Source organism: Lygodium microphyllum, chromosome 5 (genome assembly GCF_053477565.2).
Source record: "Lygodium microphyllum isolate KBCC chromosome 5, Lygodium_microphyllum_v1.1.10, whole genome shotgun sequence".
In the NCBI taxonomy this organism is placed as follows: Eukaryota; Viridiplantae; Streptophyta; class Polypodiopsida; order Schizaeales; family Lygodiaceae; genus Lygodium; species Lygodium microphyllum.
Window position 1 is genome coordinate 106,630,742 of NC_141139.1, and position 21,273 is coordinate 106,652,014.

At 41.6% G+C, this 21,273-nt stretch overlaps 1 protein-coding gene across 10 annotated transcripts in view; it reads left to right on the forward strand.

Moving 5' to 3' along the window:
• The window catches only part of LOC148036253 (uncharacterized), a 162,882-nt gene that overhangs the window by 134,383 nt on the left and 7,226 nt on the right, over positions 1 to 21,273 (forward strand). Inside the window, exons 1-2 of one of the 10 annotated variants that reach the window (XM_087678268.1) lie at positions 8,397 to 10,850; positions 14,573 to 14,859. The exons of 8 other annotated variants lie outside the window; for them this stretch is intronic. In XM_087678268.1, the coding sequence (XP_087534394.1) occupies positions 9,686 to 10,850; positions 14,573 to 14,583 (1,176 nt within the window). In that variant the 5' untranslated portion in view covers positions 8,397 to 9,685 and the 3' untranslated portion in view covers positions 14,584 to 14,859. Of the gene's footprint in view, positions 1 to 8,396; positions 10,851 to 14,572; positions 14,860 to 21,273 lie in introns of those variants that run through there. One more of the 10 variants, XM_087678267.1, reaches the window with a different exon arrangement.

Here is a 21,273-nt window from a genome sequence, read left to right on the forward strand (position 1 = left end):
ATATATTTGCCTCTCTAATTAGTTTTAGATCTTATTCTCTTATTCCTAGTTACACGCAAAACTTTCTCTATATTGTATACATTTATTGTATTCTTTCCACATATGGTTTGAGTCCAAACTGATTGACATTTGATTTATATCTAGTCCCATCCATGTTTTCTAGAAGACAAGTACCATTGCAAACTTTTGATAGACTTTAAAAGGACCTTTCCACTTTAATGTTAGTTCTGTATGAAATGTAGTATATGCCATGACAAGGCTTTCTTCTTGTATTTCTTTCTCATTCAACTTTTGATCCATAAAATGTCCGCAAATTCAAAGTTTTGGCTCATTAACGATACCTAAACCTAGTTAGGATTTTTTTTTTGCTAGTATTGAAATTGTGTAGATTGTGTTTGCATTTACCTTTTTGCCATAATGTTTCAATTTGTTTTAGAGTTTGAACACTAGTTTTGCTATGTTTTGGAGAGAGAAGAGAATGTTCTTGACTTCAAGTGTTTTTTAAAGGAAGTGATATGTAGAATAGTAGAAAACGAAAAGAGTTTACCCTAGGTATGAATCCCTAGAAGCTTAATGTGCACAATATTGCTCACTTGTTTCAATGCACTGTATAAGGATCAAGCAACTGAGCCCATTGCTTCCCTGTTATTTTGTTGTTGTTAACACCATATACATTGGTGATGTTAATTTTCCTCTCTTCCCACCTTATGAAGATGGTAAGACTAGCAGCCACGCAAAGATTACTACAAGAGGCACCAGGGGATTCCATCCTCCATGCACAGGAGGTGCGCACATGAGCAGCCGTCGCCGGCCTAGAGGACAGGTGCTCGGAATTCTCATTCCACGTCTCAACAGTCTTCTGGGCGCAAAAGGGGGACACGATGTGCATGGAGTTTTTCCAGGTGCATCAGCCTTGCACCTCAGGAGAGCAGATACGCAGCGTTCGGGATCAATATGGGAGGATTTGCTCTAGCCTAGACGAGGTGATGGAGATTGCTATCGACCACTACAGACGCCTTTTCTAGCAGGAGACAACCTCAGCCAGAGAATAGCGATGTAGATAGCAGGTCTGGGATCACATCCCGTCCCTCGTCATAGAGGAGATGGGACGTTTCCTCCTAGACTCCTTCACAGAGAAGGAATTAGAGTAGGCTTTTCATACACAGGATGAGCAAAAACACCCGAGAGAGGATGGCCTCTCTAAGGCCTTCTTCACTACCTACTGGGAGGTGGTGAAGGACCCCTTACTACTGGCCTTCCAGGAGATTTTCAGCTCAGGATGAATGCCAGGGAGTCTATCGGCAAGTCTTATCAGTCTCCTCTCCAAAGGGGGAGACAGGTTGGAGCTATCCGAGTGGAGACCGATCACCCTATTGTCAATGGCCTATAAGGCACTGGCAAAGATAATTGGTAGGCGACTCTGCCCTGTGCCTCCAGACATCATTCATGACACACAGACAGGTTTTATCCAGGATAGGAGCATCCTAGACAATGTCTTCACCTTCTTTGAGGCAATAGAGTGGGCCCAGCATAGTGGTCAGGGATTGACTGTACTACTCCTAGATTTCGAGAAAGCCTATGATAGGGTGGACTGGGACTTCTTAGAGGGGACCATGGTGAGGTTGGCCTTCCCCTAGGCATGGATCCACGGGGTCTCCACACTTTACAAATCGGCTACCAGCAAGGTTCTCATAGGTGGCAGGTGAGGGAAGGAGTTTCGGCTAGAGAGATCGGTCCGACATGGCTGCCCTCTGGCCCCGTATCTGTTCCTTTTTTTGCAGAGGTGATGTCTCACTTCCTCAGGTCATGAATGAGCGGGTTACGTGGCCTCCGACTTCCAATAAGAGAGGGGACGGAGCTGTTAGACTCAGAGTATGCAGATGATACAACACTTTACATAGAGGACGATGAGTTGATGTTGGAGAGAGTGAGACTAGCTCTCGAGGTGTTTTGTACTGTAGTGGGAGGAGCGAAAATCAACTAGCGAAAGTCGGTTGGTTTACTTATAGATCCGGACTCTAGCACGGAGTGGGGCGTCCACTTGGGATTTAGATGGGTGTGCAAAGGGCATACCGTCCGTTACCTAGGGTTCCAAGTGGGACTCAACATCACTCCCGCCCAGCAGTTTCTTCTAGTCCTTGACTCTATTCGGAGGTAGCTTACCTACCTCGCCTTTCCCTAGCGGGCCGACCCCTGGTGGTTAACTAGGTTCTCCTAGCGACGGCTTGGTACATCGCCTCATGTTGGTGCTTCTCCTCGTCTTGTGTAGTTCAGCTTCGCCACCTAGTGCGGAACTTCCTCTGGGCCGGGTCAGACGGTTCCAGGGACTCTTGGGCAAAGGTGGCGTGGGCAACCATCATCCGGCATCGGTCAGAGGGAGGGCTTGGGGATCATAGACCCAGAGTATCAGAGTTTGGCTCTTTTGGGCAAGCTAGTAGTCCGCGGTCTCACACCAGGAGGGCAGACCTGGAAGGTCCTATTGGAGGAGGGTCTCTAGGAGTGTAGATTGAGGCTTGGCGGTGATTGGAGGTTGTCCTTGAGATGGATCTTGACGACGGCCCAGATTACACCCCCCAATTTCCCCTTCCTACGCAGCTTACTTCATGTGTGGCAGCACCTCTGTAAGGCCCTAATTCAAAGCCCCCTAAGCTGCTAGGAGGAATAGACCACCAGCTGGTGATTTGGAACCCCCAGGTCAGAGATCCGGATGGGGTACAGATTGGCGAGCGCCTCCACATCCAATGGGCTGGTTGGGAGGCCGGCTCGGCTCGTACCATTAGGACTTGGCGGGAGGTGTACAGGATGGTGGACGAGGAGGTGTTGCAGCGGGCATCAGGTTGCTAGAGAGGAGTTGAGTTGAGGAGAAGGGGGATTGATGCAGCAATACCTTAGGAGTGGCTTGCCCCCTCGATACGAGATCCGGTAGAGCTCGGGGAGGTATGGGCCATTGGGTTTTCACCAGCAAGTATCCCCCTACAGGTGGAAGATAGAGTGGGCGGTGCCCCACATGGGATTTTCTTCACCGTGTAGGAGGGGGGATGTCTGGCCCTTGATAGAGGGCAGCAGTATTTGGATGGTTGTCCTTTCGTGGAGGAGGATTCAAGTGGTTGGTCTTCAAGGGAAGACATAGCGGTTGAACCTTTATGCTTTCTGGGAGGAGCTCCGGGATTGGCGCCTCTAGATTTGGAAGGGTAGGCCAGTTGAGAAGCCATCGAGTCTCCTGGAGTACACAACTAGTATTGGCAGACACGTATCGATGCAAGAGGACATGGACTGGGCGCCGTCGCATAGTAGGTACTAGGCGGAGCACAATATCACAGATGCTTTCCAACGGACTTTCTGGCGCCGCCTATGGGGCAGCTGGAGGCCGAGAAGGGTATCATATTTCTTATGGTTGGTGGCACATGGAAGCCTGGCGGTGGGGAGCTGGTTAGCCCAGATGCAGAAGGATGGAGACTATAAACGCTGCACACAGCAGCTTCATGAAACTCCAAAGCACTGCCTTTGGTCGTGTGAGGCGACTCAACTTGTGGAAAAGAGCATGCCACATCCTTCGCCGTATAGCACCCAGCCTTGGATCTATCTCATGGGGAGTTTTCTGCTAGCAAGCAGTCAGCCAGGGCCGTCACCTTCTGTATGAGGCTGGGATGCAAGACGATATTCATTATTGAGGCCGGGTCATGCATAGTGGTTGGCTTGGAGGCTCTACCCATCTGCCAGGTACTGGAGTTCACAGCAGACCGCTCTAAGGTATGGGAGATTGTAGGGAGTCTCACTGGATGGCATATTTGGAAGGCGCGGTGTCAGGAGGTTTTTGGCAGGGAGAGACTTTCTGTACAGGCAACTTTAGTAGAGCTCTAGATCTCCATCATCCACTCCCTCTGCGACCAATGGGACCAGGTATAGGGCGAGTCTTGAGCTCATCAGGAGCTCCGCTTTCATTTCATGCGCACTTGGGGTGGCCAGGACCTGTTTTTCATGATGTAGGTAGGCAGCCCCAGATGGTGATACACCCCCCCTCCATGGCTTCTGGCCCCCATCCCCCCTAGACCGCCCTGAGAGGCTTGTATACTTGATATATCTGTGACTCTGCATGAGCTCCAACAGTTGAGCATGAGCACTTCCTTGTATTTAGGTTTTTTTTAAAGTAAAAGGTGAGAATACCACCATCTTCAAACCTATAAGTGCATTTTGGGTATGTACTTGATTTGACTATGGTTAGACAACCAGAATTATAATTTTTGACTCCCTTAGGTAACATGAATAGTGCTTGTGCTAGAAGTCACAACCACTTCATCTATGTAACTTGTGATCATGATGGAATAATAACATCAAAGTCATGCTTAGTAATCCATTGCGAGAAAGAGTTCACTTGATCTCTCCATTCAATCCTTTTGTGTTGATGGATCACTAGACACTCAGAGGTTTATTACTCTGCACCCTAGTACATCGTTAGCGAAAGTGATACCCTTTAATTGTGCCTTACCCATGCCTACAAGTGCATCATTCTACCACCCTCCTTGGTTGCTCAAACGCACGAATCCCCATCTTGTGCTAATGAGTCACCTCCTGCTTTGAAGGAACTAAGGAGTGGAAAGGATCATATTTAGATCCAATCCCGCCTTCTCGGATTGACCCTAAACATGGACCATGTTCAAATGTTGATGGTCAGTCTCCTTTGAAGGAAAAAGTTAGTGGTACACTCACATCTTCACACACACCCTTGTGGCACTTCTTACCTAAAAAGAATAGGGTTTGAACATTTTGCAAGAAACCCAGCTATGTAGATGACAAAATGTTGCTCAAAGGCTAAGAGTCTTAGACCCACACCCAAAATCATCTCATCCATAGTTAAGGGTCTTCTATCCACATGAAAGTTGAATCCAATCCCCATTTCTAAATCAATCTTAGCCCCTTTTGGCAGCGGTAGTGCCACTCCAAAGAGGTTGAGAGGGGGGTTTTCCCTAGATAGGTAGCACAATTTCTCCATCCCCTAGTATCCATGTTAATCAGTGGCTAGCCATTAGTGCCGTGGATCTTGGATCTCCCCCTCAGTCAGTGCCTCATAGCATCTCTGACTGGTTCAATCATTACCCTTTCCTAGACTAATCTCTTAGGAGTCCTAGGTTATCCTTAAGCACCCTAGGCTAGTTAGACTATATTTCCTTTAGGCTAAGCCATATTCTTTCAAGTCTTTTTCTGCATTCTACACTCACTTAAGCTTTCTTTTTCGTTTAGCACAACATTCAAAGCATCTTAATATGAAGCATCTAGTACATAGGTTTCTTTCTTGATCCTTTCATGTTCAGTTTCATATTTTAGTTATAACTAATGTTGCAAGTATATGATTTGGTTCTACTTGGGTTGAAGGGTTTTTTTTTTGGCTTCTCCCTTGGTGAGTATTGCCTCCACTAGCTAAGAGATGGATAGTATATTCTCTACATTGATATCCATGGCTGAGAAAGGGTTTCTATGCTTTCTTAGTATTCCATACGTTTTAGCATTTGTCCTTGAGATTGGCCTCCCTTCTCTGTTGTACCTACCCTTTGCATTGCAGGAGCATCTTTATCTTTGTAAAAGGGCGCTTGGGCAAGTGAACAATTTCCCCATGAGGGACACTGTCTAATGGCACCTTCTGCATAGGCATTCTCATATTGTAGCATTACTTTATGCATCTCATTGTGTAAAGTACCCCTAAGTGGATCTTGATCTATTTTCACCGGTGGTTTTACTACCTTACTACCACACCTCCATACCTCTTTACCCTTGTACTTTGTTACCGACACTTATAGATGGTTGGGATAGCTTGTTTGTTTTGTGATATGGTGGATCTAACCCTCTCATTCTCCCCTTGGGGCATAGTGACTTGATAATATGAAAACCTTAGTGAAAAAACTCAAAAAAAAAATAAAAAATCAATGTGGTTTCATCCACCTTTGTCGGTCTTGGTAGGCCATTGGGTAGTCGATGAGCACCCTTTGTCGAATGCCTTGGCCTCTCTAGGGCAATCACCTAGACTTCCTTGGTAAGATAACCATCACCTTTGTAGTCTTGGTAGGCCACTAGGTAGCCGATGTACACCCTTTGTCCGATACCCTTACTACTTTTGGGTGCGATACCTTGGGGTGAAATGGGCTTAATCTTTTCTTACAGTTCCTTTCTAGTTCCACTTTTTGGTTTGAGAGAGGGTGTTGAGCTAAAAATGCATTACCAATTGATTAGCTCTTTTAAACAGTCCCAAAACATGTATTTACCAAAAAATCTCATAAAAAAGGAAACTCTTCCTAGAGAGTTTTGGTGTTCCATAAGCCAAACCCTAATTAAGGAGGATCTACTTATCTATAAATTGACAAGTTGCCCACCATTCAGCCCATCCTTGTTTTGCAGGTTACATCAATCCACACACACCACTTCTGTTGGCATCTTGTTTCCAGCCTTCAACCCTCACCTATCTACTATCCAACCATCATCGATTGTAGCCACAATTGTTCTAGTCCCTAGCACGTGTTGTTCAGTTGTTGCCTTGCTGTCAAGAGGTGCCAGATGCCAGCTCATCATTGCCAGTGCTGACATCAATTGATCTCTAGTTCAGCCTTTATTTTTGCTGCTGTGCAGACTGCCCTGCATCAGCACACCTTCAGCTTGGTGTTACTTGGTGTTTGCAGCCTCGGTGATTGGGTTTCAAGCTTGTGACAGGTGGTATACTACTACATTTGCCAAATTTCAGCCTCGAGACTGTTGCGTTTTGATTACCAGCCCATTGTCCTTACACATTCAGCTCTCTTTCAGCACTCTGGATTTGCCTCCCATGGATGCTATACTCCAACTACTCCCTCCAGTGATAAGAAAAGAAAGAAAGATATATTAACGTCTACATAAGGCCAATGTGGGCCTATGAGACAATCCAAAGTACATCCATGTCTAATGCCATGCCATCAAATAAGGTGAAGATAACATTAAAATAAGCAAGTGGCCTATGAAACTATGCTAAGAATAACTTTACGATGTGACTGTGCTACTTTACAATGTGGCTGTGCTAGAGTAGAACCATGTCTAGTGTCGTCCCATTGGTAGAAAGAAAAGAAAACCTTAATTTGACAGAACTACGTATAGAAAAATGTGGTGGACACTATAGGCTGTAGCTAATCTCAAGGTTTGCACATGATCTCAGCTACGATGCGGTCCCTAACTGCTCCACTAATATGTCTAGTGGTAAGTCCTTGGTTTATTGTGATAATGGCTCTGATTTGATTGTGGTGTGGCCTCCTTGGATGTGATCCTAGTAGAGGGGGTCATCGTGCCCGACGAAGTGAAATGGCTCTATCCAATGTGACTCCACAACGTGCAATGGGATGTGTCTAGTGGGGTGGCTTTGTCTGTGCAATGCTACTAGTGTCAATGGGTTGGATCTGTGAATTTGTCACTTCTCGTTGTGTGGGTCCCTCTAGGTGAACTAGCTTCCTATCTCACAATAGTGATAGAAAACTCTTAAGGAAGATCATTATAGATAGTATTTGAGTTGTATGCCTAAGAGACTGGACCTGCCTGTGTATATGCTGAATGCATACAATCAGTGATCATCTCTCATGAAGTTTAGGTTGATTTCATACCTTAGACAAGAGAAAGGAGTCATGAGCCTTTATTGAACCTTAAAATGGACTTTTGGGGAACTTGGGGCATGAGATTGAGCATGAAAAATTTGTGGATTAGAGCACATGAAGCCCACTTTTTGTACCACATTTTCTAGGCAGAACCGGCACCTATAGGGCTGGGTGACAGCAAGGGAAAAAGGATACTGTTATGCATGAAGAAGTGAGAGTTAATACAAGAAAAAGAAATAAGACAACAAGGAGAAGCAACTTTTGTATGTTTGTGGACTGATGCATGAGGATTCTTACTGTTGTGGACTGATTTAAAATAGGGTATTATTGATGCCAGGAGGCATATTCCACGGTGGATTCCGTGAGGTTTTACGGTGGATTCCGTAAACTTAGATGACCGGGGCTCATACGCAAAGAGGATTCTTTGTGCGAGAAGTTGATGGGGACGCCTGTCCTTTTCGGGCGTTTCATTAATTTAGTGTGTACATGGGTGATTCCATAGCGGGTGATTCCGCAAAATGCATATTAAATTAATAAACGTTTATGAGTTTAGAGTGCGCACTCGTAATAAATTAAGGTTAGGATTTATTTCTAACCAGTTGATTTATTTATGTAGCTGAAGACTGCTAGGTATTCACTTTTGTCGGTTTAATTGTGTTATTTTGCTAACGATTGTGAATGCTTCAGTTGATGTGTAGAGATAGCAGCAGTGGCGGAGGAAAGCATTGGAGTCTAGCGGGTTTCCGATCTTTGGACTATATTTTGATAGGCGTCACGCCTATATTTTGATTATGTCTATAGAGACATCGATTATTTATTATTATTTTGTATGCGCTTATGCGCCTGGATATGTTATTTTTATTTGGACATTGAGATTGGGCGTGCCAGACTCTTTGGGCACCGTCCATTAGCTTTATTTTCCTATTTTTGGTAGAAAGCAAACTCAAAAGCTAAAAGCTTGTCATATTTTTGTAATTGGGCTATTTTTGAGCAAAAAGATTGGAAATATATATTAAATATATGCTTTGTGAAGCGCTCACATAAGGATGGGGGAGATTCAACCCAATTTGTCTCTTGTCTCATGTCGTGCTTGTTTTTACATTGGTTTTTGTGCTAAAAAGTAGAGTGCTTTGTTCTTGGGGACCTTTGGGAATTCACTACGTGAGCTACCTGCGTCCGATCTGCGCACCAGTGGTATCAGAGCGGAGCAGAGATCAAGGGCTTCCAATCGCTACCAATCTCGGGCGAAGGCGGAGCTCCAGGAACAAACGACCTCTACAGTCAATCTCGTCGCGAACCGTCGATACAGGCAGACTTCTGGCGATCAAGAACCCCTATTTCCACTCTCAGATCGCGAAGGACCACTCTCTGTCGGCGGAGGACCACTCCCTCAACTCCATGAACAAGTCGTGATGAAACTGTGAGAAAAGCTCTTAATCCTATTAATCAAAAGCTTAATCCTAAAGCTTAAGGGTATTAGAGAAGCTTATTTGCTTCAAAATTCTCATCGTGATCAAGAAGTGGAGCCCCGAAAATCGCGCGAAGAAAAAAACGCCCTTCCCCCCCCCCCCACGATCAGAAAAACTGCGGACTTACTTAAGCTTATTAAGCTTTAAGCTTAACTAATTAAGCTTAAATCCTTCTATACTCTGCAAGTTCTACTGGGCAGACAAGTCTGCAAACTCTCAGTCACGCACTCCAGAAGTCAAGTTTCGCAAGTTGACACTAATCAAGTCCTGCAAGTTTTGCAAGTCGGCTAAGTTCAGCAAGTTCACAACCCTGCAAGTCTGTTAAGTCTGCAACTCTGCAAGTCAGACTAAATCAGAACTGACTAATGCACGAAACTCCTAGAAGACTTGTTCGTTTGCAAAAACTCAGAACTGGAAAGTTGTTCGCAGCAAGCTGTTTTACCTATCTGCAAGTTCGTTGAAGTACTTTCAGCAAACGGAGACAGAAATATTTCAGAATTTCCGAAAATTGAAGAAGAAAATACCCAAAAATACATAGCCTTGTAACCCCAAATTTGAGCTACGCTCATCCCGCTAACTGATTTTGAGTGAGAAAGGTTTGTTGAGTTTTACAGGATGACTACCCCACATATGGATAATCCTATGGCTGAAGACGACCTACCCGAGCCTACCATGGAACAAAAGCTGGATCTTATCATGTTACAATTGGACGAAGAGCGAAGAGCTAGGCAAGCCTTGCAAGCGCAATTGACAAAGCTACAAGGAGCGTCCACTGATAAAGAAGAACCTCAAGCTGAAGATTTGATACGCCGTACCATCGACGCCACTCTTGAAGCACAAACCATTCGCAAGGAATCCAAGATAAGTAAACGAAGTTTCAAGTTTCGCACTTTCAATGGCATAAGAGAAGGAAAGACTGTTTTATCATTCATTAGCCAGTTTGATGACTATTTCCATGAGGAAACTTATCCTGAGAAATATAAAATCAAGTGTGTTACTAATCATCTGATAGATAGAGCATCACTTTGGTGGACTGTCGTCCGCAAGAGCATAGAATGTCCTGCTTCATGGGAAGATTTCAAGAAGAAGTTCATGCAAAATTTTCTACCACCGCAATTTCATGAGAAGGCTATCAAGCAATGGGATTTACTCCAACAGCGCGACCGTGAGCCTATTCCACAGTATACAGAGCGTTTTTGGAATGCACTTTTACAACTACGCATGCTTGAAGACGTACCAGAGACGACACATAAGCGGAAGTATATGTCTGGACTTCTTGGACATTACTACGCTGAGGTGAATATGTTTAAGCCTGCTACCCTTGAAGATGCCATCTCCTTAGCCCACGACACTGAAGATAAGTTACGTAGAAGAGATCGACGACCACAGCCATTCCAAGCAAACGGTAATTATGGATCTAAACAATTCAATTCCAATTTCAGAAGGTTTAATCCAGGTCGTTTTTCATCACCATCTTTCCGCAAGAATTGGCCTAAACCACCTGCATTACCATCCACTGTCAATCCAAATCCTAAGCCTATCCAACAAGCAAATCCAAATATACCCAGACTCCCAGCCATTGCAAATAATGTGACCAAAGCCAAGCCTATCGTATGCTATAAGTGTCACCAGCCAGGCCATCTCGCAGCAAATTGTCATTCAAAGAAGCCATCAGCACATATCAACTACCTTGGAGCTATGGACGAAGACGAGCATGAGGATATGCCGGATTTCACTGAAGAAGAAGATGATCCTACTACTACTTCCGACACTTTACCAGGTATACCTACTTTACATTCATTGTTGACTATGAAATGTATGGTGCATGGAAAAGAAAGAATTATATTACATGATGACGGTAGTCCGCATGATTTTATTTCAGCAAAATTGGTAAAGGAATTGAAATTGCATACAGTACCTACGCACTATCGCATAAAAGCTGCATTTTTAGGCACTAGGTACAATGGCACACAAGAAGTTCAAAATTTAGAAATTCAAATTGGTCCATATATTGAAAGAAGAAATTTCTTAGTTGTCCCATTACAGTCTAGCGACATTATTCTAGGAATGCCATGGAGACACCAACATAATCCCAATATAGATTATTCTACGCACACAATGAATATTAATTTTCAAGGAAAATCTATTACATTATTTGGTATGCATGCATCTCATATGTTTCCACTGCTTTCGCATACTCAAGCAAAACGTGCACTACGCAAGAACACTAAATCATATCTCATTTGGGTGAATGAATTGCACGCAAAAGAAACTCATATGCACCCTAGACATAAGGAATTTCTTGCATATTTTAAGGATTGTTTTGCAGAAGACCTACCACCAGGTTTACCTCCATCACGTCCAGAAGACCATAAGATTGACCTAATACCTGGCACACAACAACCTTGCAAAGCCCCATATAGGCACAATCAAATAGAGCAAAAAGAAATCCAGACTCAAGTAGAAGAATTACTAAATAGAGGTTTAATTCGACCTAGCAGTTCTCCATTCGGTGCACCTGTGCTCTTAGTCAAGAAAAAGAATAATACTTATCGGATGTGTATTGACTACCGAGCATTAAACAAGATCACTGTAAAGAATAGGTACCCTATACCTAGAGTTGATGACCTTATGGACAAACTGCAAGGATCTTCTATATTTAGTAAAATTGACCTTAAATCTGGATATCATCAGGTGAGGTTAGATAGATCCGACATATTTAAGACTGCATTCAGGACACAATTTGGCCATTACGAATTCTTAGTTATGCCATTCGGATTAACTAATGCACCTGCCACTTTCAGTAGAATGATGAATCGTATTTTTCTAAAATATCAATATTGTGTGATTGTTTTCTTTGATGATATTTTAGTGTTCAGTCAAAGTGAAAAAGAGCATTATGAGCATTTATCATTAGTTTTTCAATTACTGAAAGAAAATCAATTGTTTGCAAATCCTGACAAGAGTGAATTCTTTAAGACAGAAATAGAATATCTAGGTCATATTGTATCAAAAGAAGGAATAAAAGTTGATCCTAAGAAAATTGACGCAATATTGCATTGGCCTATTCCTAAAAATGTACATGAACTACGCTCATTCCTTGGTCTTGCTAGTTTCTATAGGAAGTTTGTACGTAATTTCTCATTACTTGCTTTACCACTGACCAAACTTCTTAAGAAAGGCATTGTTTATCAATGGATTGAAAACCAGCAGAAATCCTTTGATTTACTCAAACGTGCATTGACCAATGCCCCTGTTCTACAATTGCCTGACTTTAACCGACCATTCTTTTTAGTTGTGACTGATGCTAGCGGATCAGGAATAGGAGCCGTGCTAATGCAAGACAACCATCCAATAGCATATTCTAGTTCTAAGCTGAAACCCTCTGAGCTTAAATATTCCATCTATGACAAGGAACTCTTAGCAGTTGTCCAAGCATTAAAACAATGGAAGCATTATTTAATGGGTTCAGAATTCATGATAAAGACCGATCAGCAAAGCATTAGACATCTACTTAGCCAACCCCAAATTTCTGACCGTCATATCAAATGGGCTTCATTCATTCAAAGTTTCCATCCTATCATTCAATACCAACCTGGAAAAGAAAATGTAGTTGCTGATGCATTAAGTAGAAGACCTGCAATTCATAACATTTCTATCATATCTTTTGATTCTTTAATTGCTATGAAAGACACATATCACCAAGATATTACTTTTTATTCTGATTGGCAAAAATTAGTTCAAAATAATTTCATTCCTGTTGATTCATTGTCATATAATGATGGATTCATGTTCTTTGAAAAGAGACTGTGTGTTACTATTCCATTCCGATCTTTTGTTTTAAATGAAATTCATTGTCCCCCATATCAAGGTCATAGAGGTATCATTTCTACATTACGCATGTTAACTGAAGATTTTTATTGGCCGCATATGGATGCAGATGTGTCTAATTTTTTTTTTGAATGTCTGATTTGTCAAAGAATAAAGAGACATCATGGTAAACAGTATGGGTTATTAATGCATTTATCTATTCCATCTAAACCTTGGGAACATATATCTATGGATTTCATTACTGGCTTACCAAATACTAAATCTAACCATGACATGATTTGGACAATTGTAGATAGATTTAGTAAGCAAGCATATTTCATTGCATGTAAGAAAACTTTAACAGCATCACAAGCAGCACAGTTATTTTTGAAAACTGTTTTTACTAACCATGGATTGCCGAAAGTGATTATTTCAGATAGAGATTCTAGATTTTGTAATAATTTCTGGATTACACTGTTTGCAAATCTAGGCACAAAGATTGATTTTTCATCTGCATTTCATCCAGAAACAAATGGACAAACAGAAGCCACAAATAGCACTATTTTAGATCTTTTACGTGCATACACTATCTCTAAACCTCAAACATGGGATACTCATTTGCATTTATTACAGTTTGCTTACAATAATACACCGCACACATCTACAAAGAAAGCACCTTTTGAAGTTATTTATGGACATAGATTATCTACACCTGTTGCATCTTTGTCTAATAGAATACAAAGTGCCGATGATATTGCTGTTATGCATAATACTATTTTTGATGAAGTAAAAGATATGATTGCTAAAGCCCAACAATCATATACCAAACAAGCCAACAAGAAAAGACAAGCCATGAATTTCAAAGTTGATGATTATGTTTGGCTTAGAATAGAAAAGCGTAGACTGCAAAGTGTAGATAGACATCCAGTTGTCAAATTAGCCCCTAGATTCTACGGACCATTTAGAATTATTCATAAGATTAATGACAATGCATTCAAGTTAGAACTACCATCTCATTGGAAAATTCATAATACATTTCATATTAGTTTATTGAGACCATTTAGAGGACAATTACCTATCCACCCTGTATATGAAAACCCACCTTTATTAGAAGAAGAGACTGAAATCCTTGAACCAGAAGCCATTATAGACACTGATTACATGACCACTAGAACTGGCCGAAGGTATTCTAGATATCTAGTGAAATTTAAGAACCATCCTGTAGAAGAAGCACAATGGATGCACGCTAGAGACCTAAATGCTTTCCCCACTCTGTTAGCTCCACATTGAGCTAATAGCAATTGAGGTCAATTGCTATCCCACCCCGGGGATATGATGCCAGGAGGCATATTCCACGGTGGATTCCGTGAGGTTTTACGGTGGATTCCGTAAACTTAGATGACCGGGGCTTATACGCAAAGAGGATTCTTTGTGCGAGAAGTTGATGGGGACGCCTGTCCTTTTCGGGCGTTTCATTAATTTAGTGTGTACATGGGTGATTCCATAGCGGGTGATTCCGCAAAATGCATATTAAATTAATAAACGTTTATGAGTTTAGAGTGCGCACTCGTAATAAATTAAGGTTAGGATTTATTTCTAACCAGTTGATTTATTTATGTAGCTGAAGACTGCTAGGTATTCACTTTTGTCGGTTTAATTGTGTTATTTTACTAACGATTGTGAATGCTTCAGTTGATGTGTAGAGATAGCAGCAGTGGCGGAGGAAAGCATTGGAGTCTAGCGGGTTTCCGATCTTTGGACTATATTTTGATAGGCGTCACGCCTATATTTTGATTATGTCTATAGAGACATCGATTATTTATTATTATTTTGTATGCGCTTATGCGCCTGGATATGTTATTTTTATTTGGACATTAAGATTGGGCGTGCCAGACTCTTTGGGCACCGTCCATTAGCTTTATTTTCCTATTTTTGGTAGAAAGCAAACTCAAAAGCTAAAAGCTTGTCATATTTTTGTAATTGGGCTATTTTTGAGCAAAAAGATTGGAAATATATATTAAATACATGCTTTGTGAAGCGCTCACACAAGGATGGGGGAGATTCAACCCAATTTGTCTCTTGTCTCATGTCGTGCTTGTTTTTACATTGGTTTTTGTGCTAAAAAGTAGAGTGCTTTGTTCTTGGGGACCTTTGGGAATTCACTACGTGAGCTACCTGCGTCCGATCTGCGCACCAATTATGCAGTCTACTGCTGTCATAGATTGCTCTTGGCTGTCCTGACACAAGGGATTTTGTGGACTGCCTTGATGCCTTGCTGCTCTACTCTTATAGAATGCAAGATTGATATTTGAGAGAGAAGAGTATTTTATTGATCTTGAACATGGTTATTCATATCTGTATGGGCTGCATAGGTTTTGGTGTTGGGGGGTTTATGTTAAGCCACAATCCGCAAGGGATAATGAGTTCAGACAAGATGGAAGATAAAATGCAATTGACTCCAAGAAGTAACACTATAAATATGATGAAGAATATCTCAGCCAGAAACCCTAGAAAAGACCCTTTGATGTTCATGTCTTGGATCCTTCAAGGGCCGAAGTAACCCAAGCATAGGTGAACACTTCAATCTTCAACTATGATTGTATATCAACTCTCAAACCTACCCAAGCCTTTATAAATCAAACTATGCATCTTATATATATCAAGAATCGCGTGATGGGGGAATTTGCTTGAGCTGCTGCACCAAACATTCACTGTATACACAAGAGGAAGCTCACTCAAGAACACAAGAAGAGAGATGGAGGGCAAAACGTTTTCTTGCTGATTTTTCTTTTTCTTCCACACACTATATAATGTACACAAAGTATAGATAAGATACAACATAAAGAAAAGTGTCCTTCTAAGTCAAACAGTGCACAACCGACTACACTAATCGACTGGCGTTATATCTTTGCCAGTTGTAGGCAGGTGTAACAAACTAAATATAATAAGTAAGTGAGTGGCCATGTGAGTATCATAATGACCACCAGTGTGCTAAGTGTAGACGTGCGGACTCATCTAGCCAGGCAGTCCATCATCAATGTCCGCACGTGTTGAGCTTGCCATCTCAACGCTCCCCCTCAAGCTCAATTCTATCTCTGCAACTCCAAGCTTCGAAACTTTCGAAGCTTCTTTGCACCCAATGCCTTTGTGAAAATGTCAGCTATCTGATCCTGTGTGCTAACATATACCAAGTCAATCTCTCCTACAAGTACCTTCTCTCTCACAAAGTGGTAGTGCACCTCAATGTGTTTTGTTCTAGCATGGAACACTGGATTCCTAGCTAGCTGTATGCTGCTCATGTTATCACAATGAATGACAACTGGACCATCTCCCTGCACGTCCAAATCACCTAATAACTTTTGCAGCCATACCACCTCACATGCTGTCATAGCAGCACCTCTATAATCAGCCTCTGTACTCGATAAAGCAACTGTAGGTTGCTTTTTACTACTCCATGTAACTGTTGCACTACCAAGGGAAAACATGAATCCACTTGTAGATCTTCTGTCTGACATACTACCAGCCCAATCTGCATCTGTGTATCCAAAGACTTGTACGTCCTTACCTGCCTCATAAAAAAATCCATAATGTAAAGTGGACTTCACATACCTCAATATACGTCTAATTGCATCCAAATGAGGCTTTCTAGGTATCTGCATAAACTGACTGACAAGGCCAACAACATAACTCAAGTCTAGCCTTGTGATAGTTATGTAAATCAAACTCCCTACTATCCTCCTGAACATAGTAGGGTCTTTTATCTCATCCCCAACGTCAGCACTCAACTTCACATTTTGCTCCAATGGTACTGAAAGAGGCTTACATGCTGTTATACCATACTTGGATAACATATCCAAGCTATACTGCCTTTGGGATAGCCATATACCATCATCACATCTGATCACCTCAATACTAAGAAAGTATCTCAACTCACCCAAATCTTTCATCTTAAACTTCTTCTTCAAGAAGTCCTTAACTTTAACAATCCCATTGTCACTGTCACCTATAATAATCAAGTCATCCACATAGATGACTATAATGACCAAACTTGCATCTCCTTTTCTCACATAAAGTGAGCGATCAGCATCAGAAATACAAAATCCAATATAAACAAGATACTCTCCAATCTTGTCAGACCATGCTCTAGGTGCTTGCTTCAGTCCATAGAGCGCCTTCTTTAACCTGCACACATATGTGGGATGCTCTAAATCCTCATAACCTGTTGGCTGCTCCATATACACTTCTTCTTGCAATTCACCATGCAAGAAGGCATTCTTAACATTCATTTGTTGCAAACTCCAACCTTTGGCTGCTGCCAAGGCAATCACATACCTAACAGTTGCCATCCTAGTAACTCGACTGAATGTCTCTTCATAATCTATGCCATATGTTTGAGCATAGCCTTTTGCAACCAGCCTAGCCTTATACCTGCTAACTGAACCTTCTGCATTATGCTTGACTTATGTAAACCCACTTACAACCAATAGCTTTCTTACCCTTAGGTAAGGGTACCAAATCTCAAGTCTTATTGACTTCTAATGCAGCCATCTCCTCATCCATTGCTACATTCCAATGAGCATGACCAACAACATCCTCAAAACAAGTGGTCTCAACATCCTCAACTAGTTTCACCATATAAGTATAATGGTGAGCTGCATAACCTTCAAAACCAAATCTTTTAACAGGGTATCTGACCCTGCTAGATTTGCGTACCATCGGATCACTCAATGGAGCCTTTACATTACTATGAGCTCTCTGTACACCTGGTGTCCTGACTGAAGGAATACCAAGCTTATCATCCAAACTCTCTGAACCACTGGAATCTCCATCAAATCCCAAATGACTAGTAGATGCATCATTACCATCTAGCACTTTCTTCTTTCCTTTGTCCTTCCCTGCAACACTTATAGATCCACCTGAAGTTGTGGAGCTACTCCTTAGTCTCCCAGACCAAGGGCTCATTATAGATATAGTACTAGATGATGTTTCTGGTCCACTGAAACTTTGTGATTCTTGTTTTTCTTTCTACACATTACTGTCATGATCATTATTATAATCTAATACATCACCAGCAGGTGCATACCAGCTGCCCATCTCATCGAAGATAACATCCTTGCTCACTCAGAACTCACTTGTGACAGGGTTATAACATCGATACTCTTTCTGCTCTAAAGAGTATCCAATAAAAATACATTTTTCAGCCTTTGGATCAAGCTTCTTCCATAGCTCATCTGGCACATGAATATGTGCAACACATCCAAATACCTTCAAGTGCGATACATCGGGCTTCTTGCTAGTAAAACACTCTTCAGGAGTCATCCCATGAACTGCAGCTGTGGGAGTTATGTTCATAATGTAGATAGCAGTATGGACAGCCTCAGACAAAAAATGTTTGGGCATATTCTTTTCAGCCATTAATGCCCGTGTGACTTCTGCAATATGCTTATTTTTTCTTTCTGCGACCCCATTTTGCTGTGGGGTATACCTGCAAGTAAATTGACTCTTTATTCCATGAGTCCTCAAGAAGCCAGTAAACTCATTAGAGAGGTACTCTTTCCCTCCATCTGATCTCAAGCACTTCACTTTTAAGCATGTTTCTGTTTCAATAGCTGCCTTAAAAGATTTGAAGTGCTCAAACACATCACTCTTTTCCTTCATGAAGTATACCCATAACTTTCTTGAACAGTCATCAATAAATGTAATAAAGTATTTGCTGCCACCAAGAGATATATTCTGTGTAGGCTCCCAAACATCTGTACGCACTACATCGAGTATTTTTCTACTCACTTCTCTGTCATGCGAGAAGGATTGTCTTGCCTGCTTACCAAACCGGCATGCTTCACAGACTTTATGCAATTCTGCAACTCTAAAAGAAGGCAACTTTATAACCAATCCTCTGGATTGTATTAATTTCAGACTTTGCACGTTTGCATGTCCAATACATTTATGCCATATTTCAATATCTGTAACTACTCCTTTTCCTTTAGCATACATAGCAGCATCCATTGCGGGAATTCCAACATCTAAAGTGAACATTCGGCCAACTCTACTTCCTTTTGCAACCAACCTGCACTTATTATTAAAGTCTTCTACAAAATAACCTTTTGCATTGAATCGGACCTGCAACCCCTGCTCTACCATTTGGCCAACAGACACTAGATTCTTTGTAATTGATGGCACATGTAATACATTTGTCTGGCCATCATACAAGGACAAGGGAACCTTTTCAATGTGTAAAATTGAGTGACATGAATCATCACCCGTTTGCACATAACCTGGATTTTGTGAGTCCTGCATCTCTCCAAACCATTCAATATGACTGGTCATATGATTAGATACACCTGAATCGACATACTATACATCATCATGTGTCCCCTTTCTTGTAACTACATTCATCATATATTGCATAACAAACATATGCTCATTTTTGTCTTCATTCTGTTGTGAAGACGATGCGTAGTTTTCTTGCTTCAATTTATCACTGCAAATATCATCCTTCTTTGCATAGCAATGGGCTACAATATGGTCTGTTTTGCCACAATAATGGCAAACAATAGTAAAATTTTCAGAACCTCTATTCTGCCATCCATCTCTTTCTCTAGAGCTCCCCCTACCTCTAAAGTTTCCTCAACCTTTTGAAACCTGCATTTCACCAAATTGCTGATTGAACCTGTTTTGCTGGTTATCACCAGCACGTCTCATACCACGGCCTCTCGATTCTCGAAGAGGATCTATCACGTCCCCTTCCTGAACTTGAGTAAAATGCTTGAACCTATTCACTATTTTTTTTCAGATGAGTCACCCTGCATATTGATCTCTTCGGTAATCATGAGAGAGATCAACTCATCAAAATCTGGAAATGGCTTCTATGCATATACTGAAGTAACAAATGATTTCCATGCCTTTTCATTGTTAAGGCCACTCAAAGGGGATGAAACCAAATTATCATCATCAGGCATTGCATCAATCTCTGCTAAAGCATCTGCAATGCTTCTCACTTTCAACACATACTCATTGACAGACATTTTCCCTTTCTTCAAGGCATTGAACTCTTGCTTGAGTTGAATCTTTCGTGCCTTTGTATTTACTGAAAATATGTTCTAACAAATTGTCCAAGCTGCATGTGAAGTTTCTGCATTCCTGATATGTCCTAACATCGTATTATCAATTATTGCAGATAACCAGTACATCGCCTTTTTGTCTTTCGCATTCCATTCTTTCCATGTTTTTAATTCATCTGCAGTCGGAGGGATACCCAGCTCTGGCTCCTTTTCTTCACCTGAAACAAACTCATAAAGGCCCTTTCCAATGAGGAAGTTTGTTACACGGAACTTCCATGAAGGGTAGTTGTTATTATCGAGCTTCTTAATAATGGGATTTTCATTGTTCTTTACCATTATCATAAACAAGGATACAATGCTATAGCCTAGTCTTCTGCAATCTTTCACAACACGTGCACAACACTACACCAAGCAACCTTTTTTACTGATTGCTCAATAGTACATGTAATCTACAACCTGTTTGTAGATAAACCTTATATTTGCTTTCTGCAAACACCTCAAAAATTACAGATTCGCAATCTGTAACCTGTGCACCCACTTTTGGTCAATACAGCCGAAATCACAGTGTACCCTGAAACTACTGTCCGCAATCTTGCGGCTCTAAAATAGGGCCTGAAATGGCCTCAGATGCCCAAAATAACTGCGGAAAAACCCTAAAGGGCTAATTTACAGAATATATAGTGCTCTGCTCACACACCAAATCTCACAGCAATCTGAGATTTTTGCTCGACCCTGTTTTCGGTGCCTCCACAGACACTATCCAAGAGAGAGAGTGAAAGAATGGGAGAGCTTCTTACCCGTTGCTTGCTTGCTTGAACCTTGCTTTTTCTCCTTCACTTCAGCCTTCGAAATCAACCTTTCTCAGTGGTGCAGCTCTGATACCATGTCAAGAATCGCTTGATGGGAGAATTTGCTTGAGCTGCTGTGCCAAACACACACTGTATACACGAGGAAGCTCACTCAAGAACACAAGAAGAGAGATGGAGACCAAAACGTTTTCTTGCTGATTTTTCTTCTTCTTCCACACACTATACAATGTACACAAAGTATAGATAAGATACAACATAAAGGAAACATGTCAAGAATCGCTTGATGGGAGAATTTGCTTGAGTTGCTGTGCCAAACACACACTGTATACACGAGGAAGCTCACTCAAGAACACAAGAAGAGAGATGGAGACCAAAACGTTTTCTTGCTGATTTTTCTTCTTCTTCCACACACTATACAATGTACACAAAGTATAGATAAGATACAACATAAAGGAAAGTGGCCTTCTAAGTCAAACAGTGTATAACCGACTACACTAATCGACTAGTGTTATATCTTTGCCAG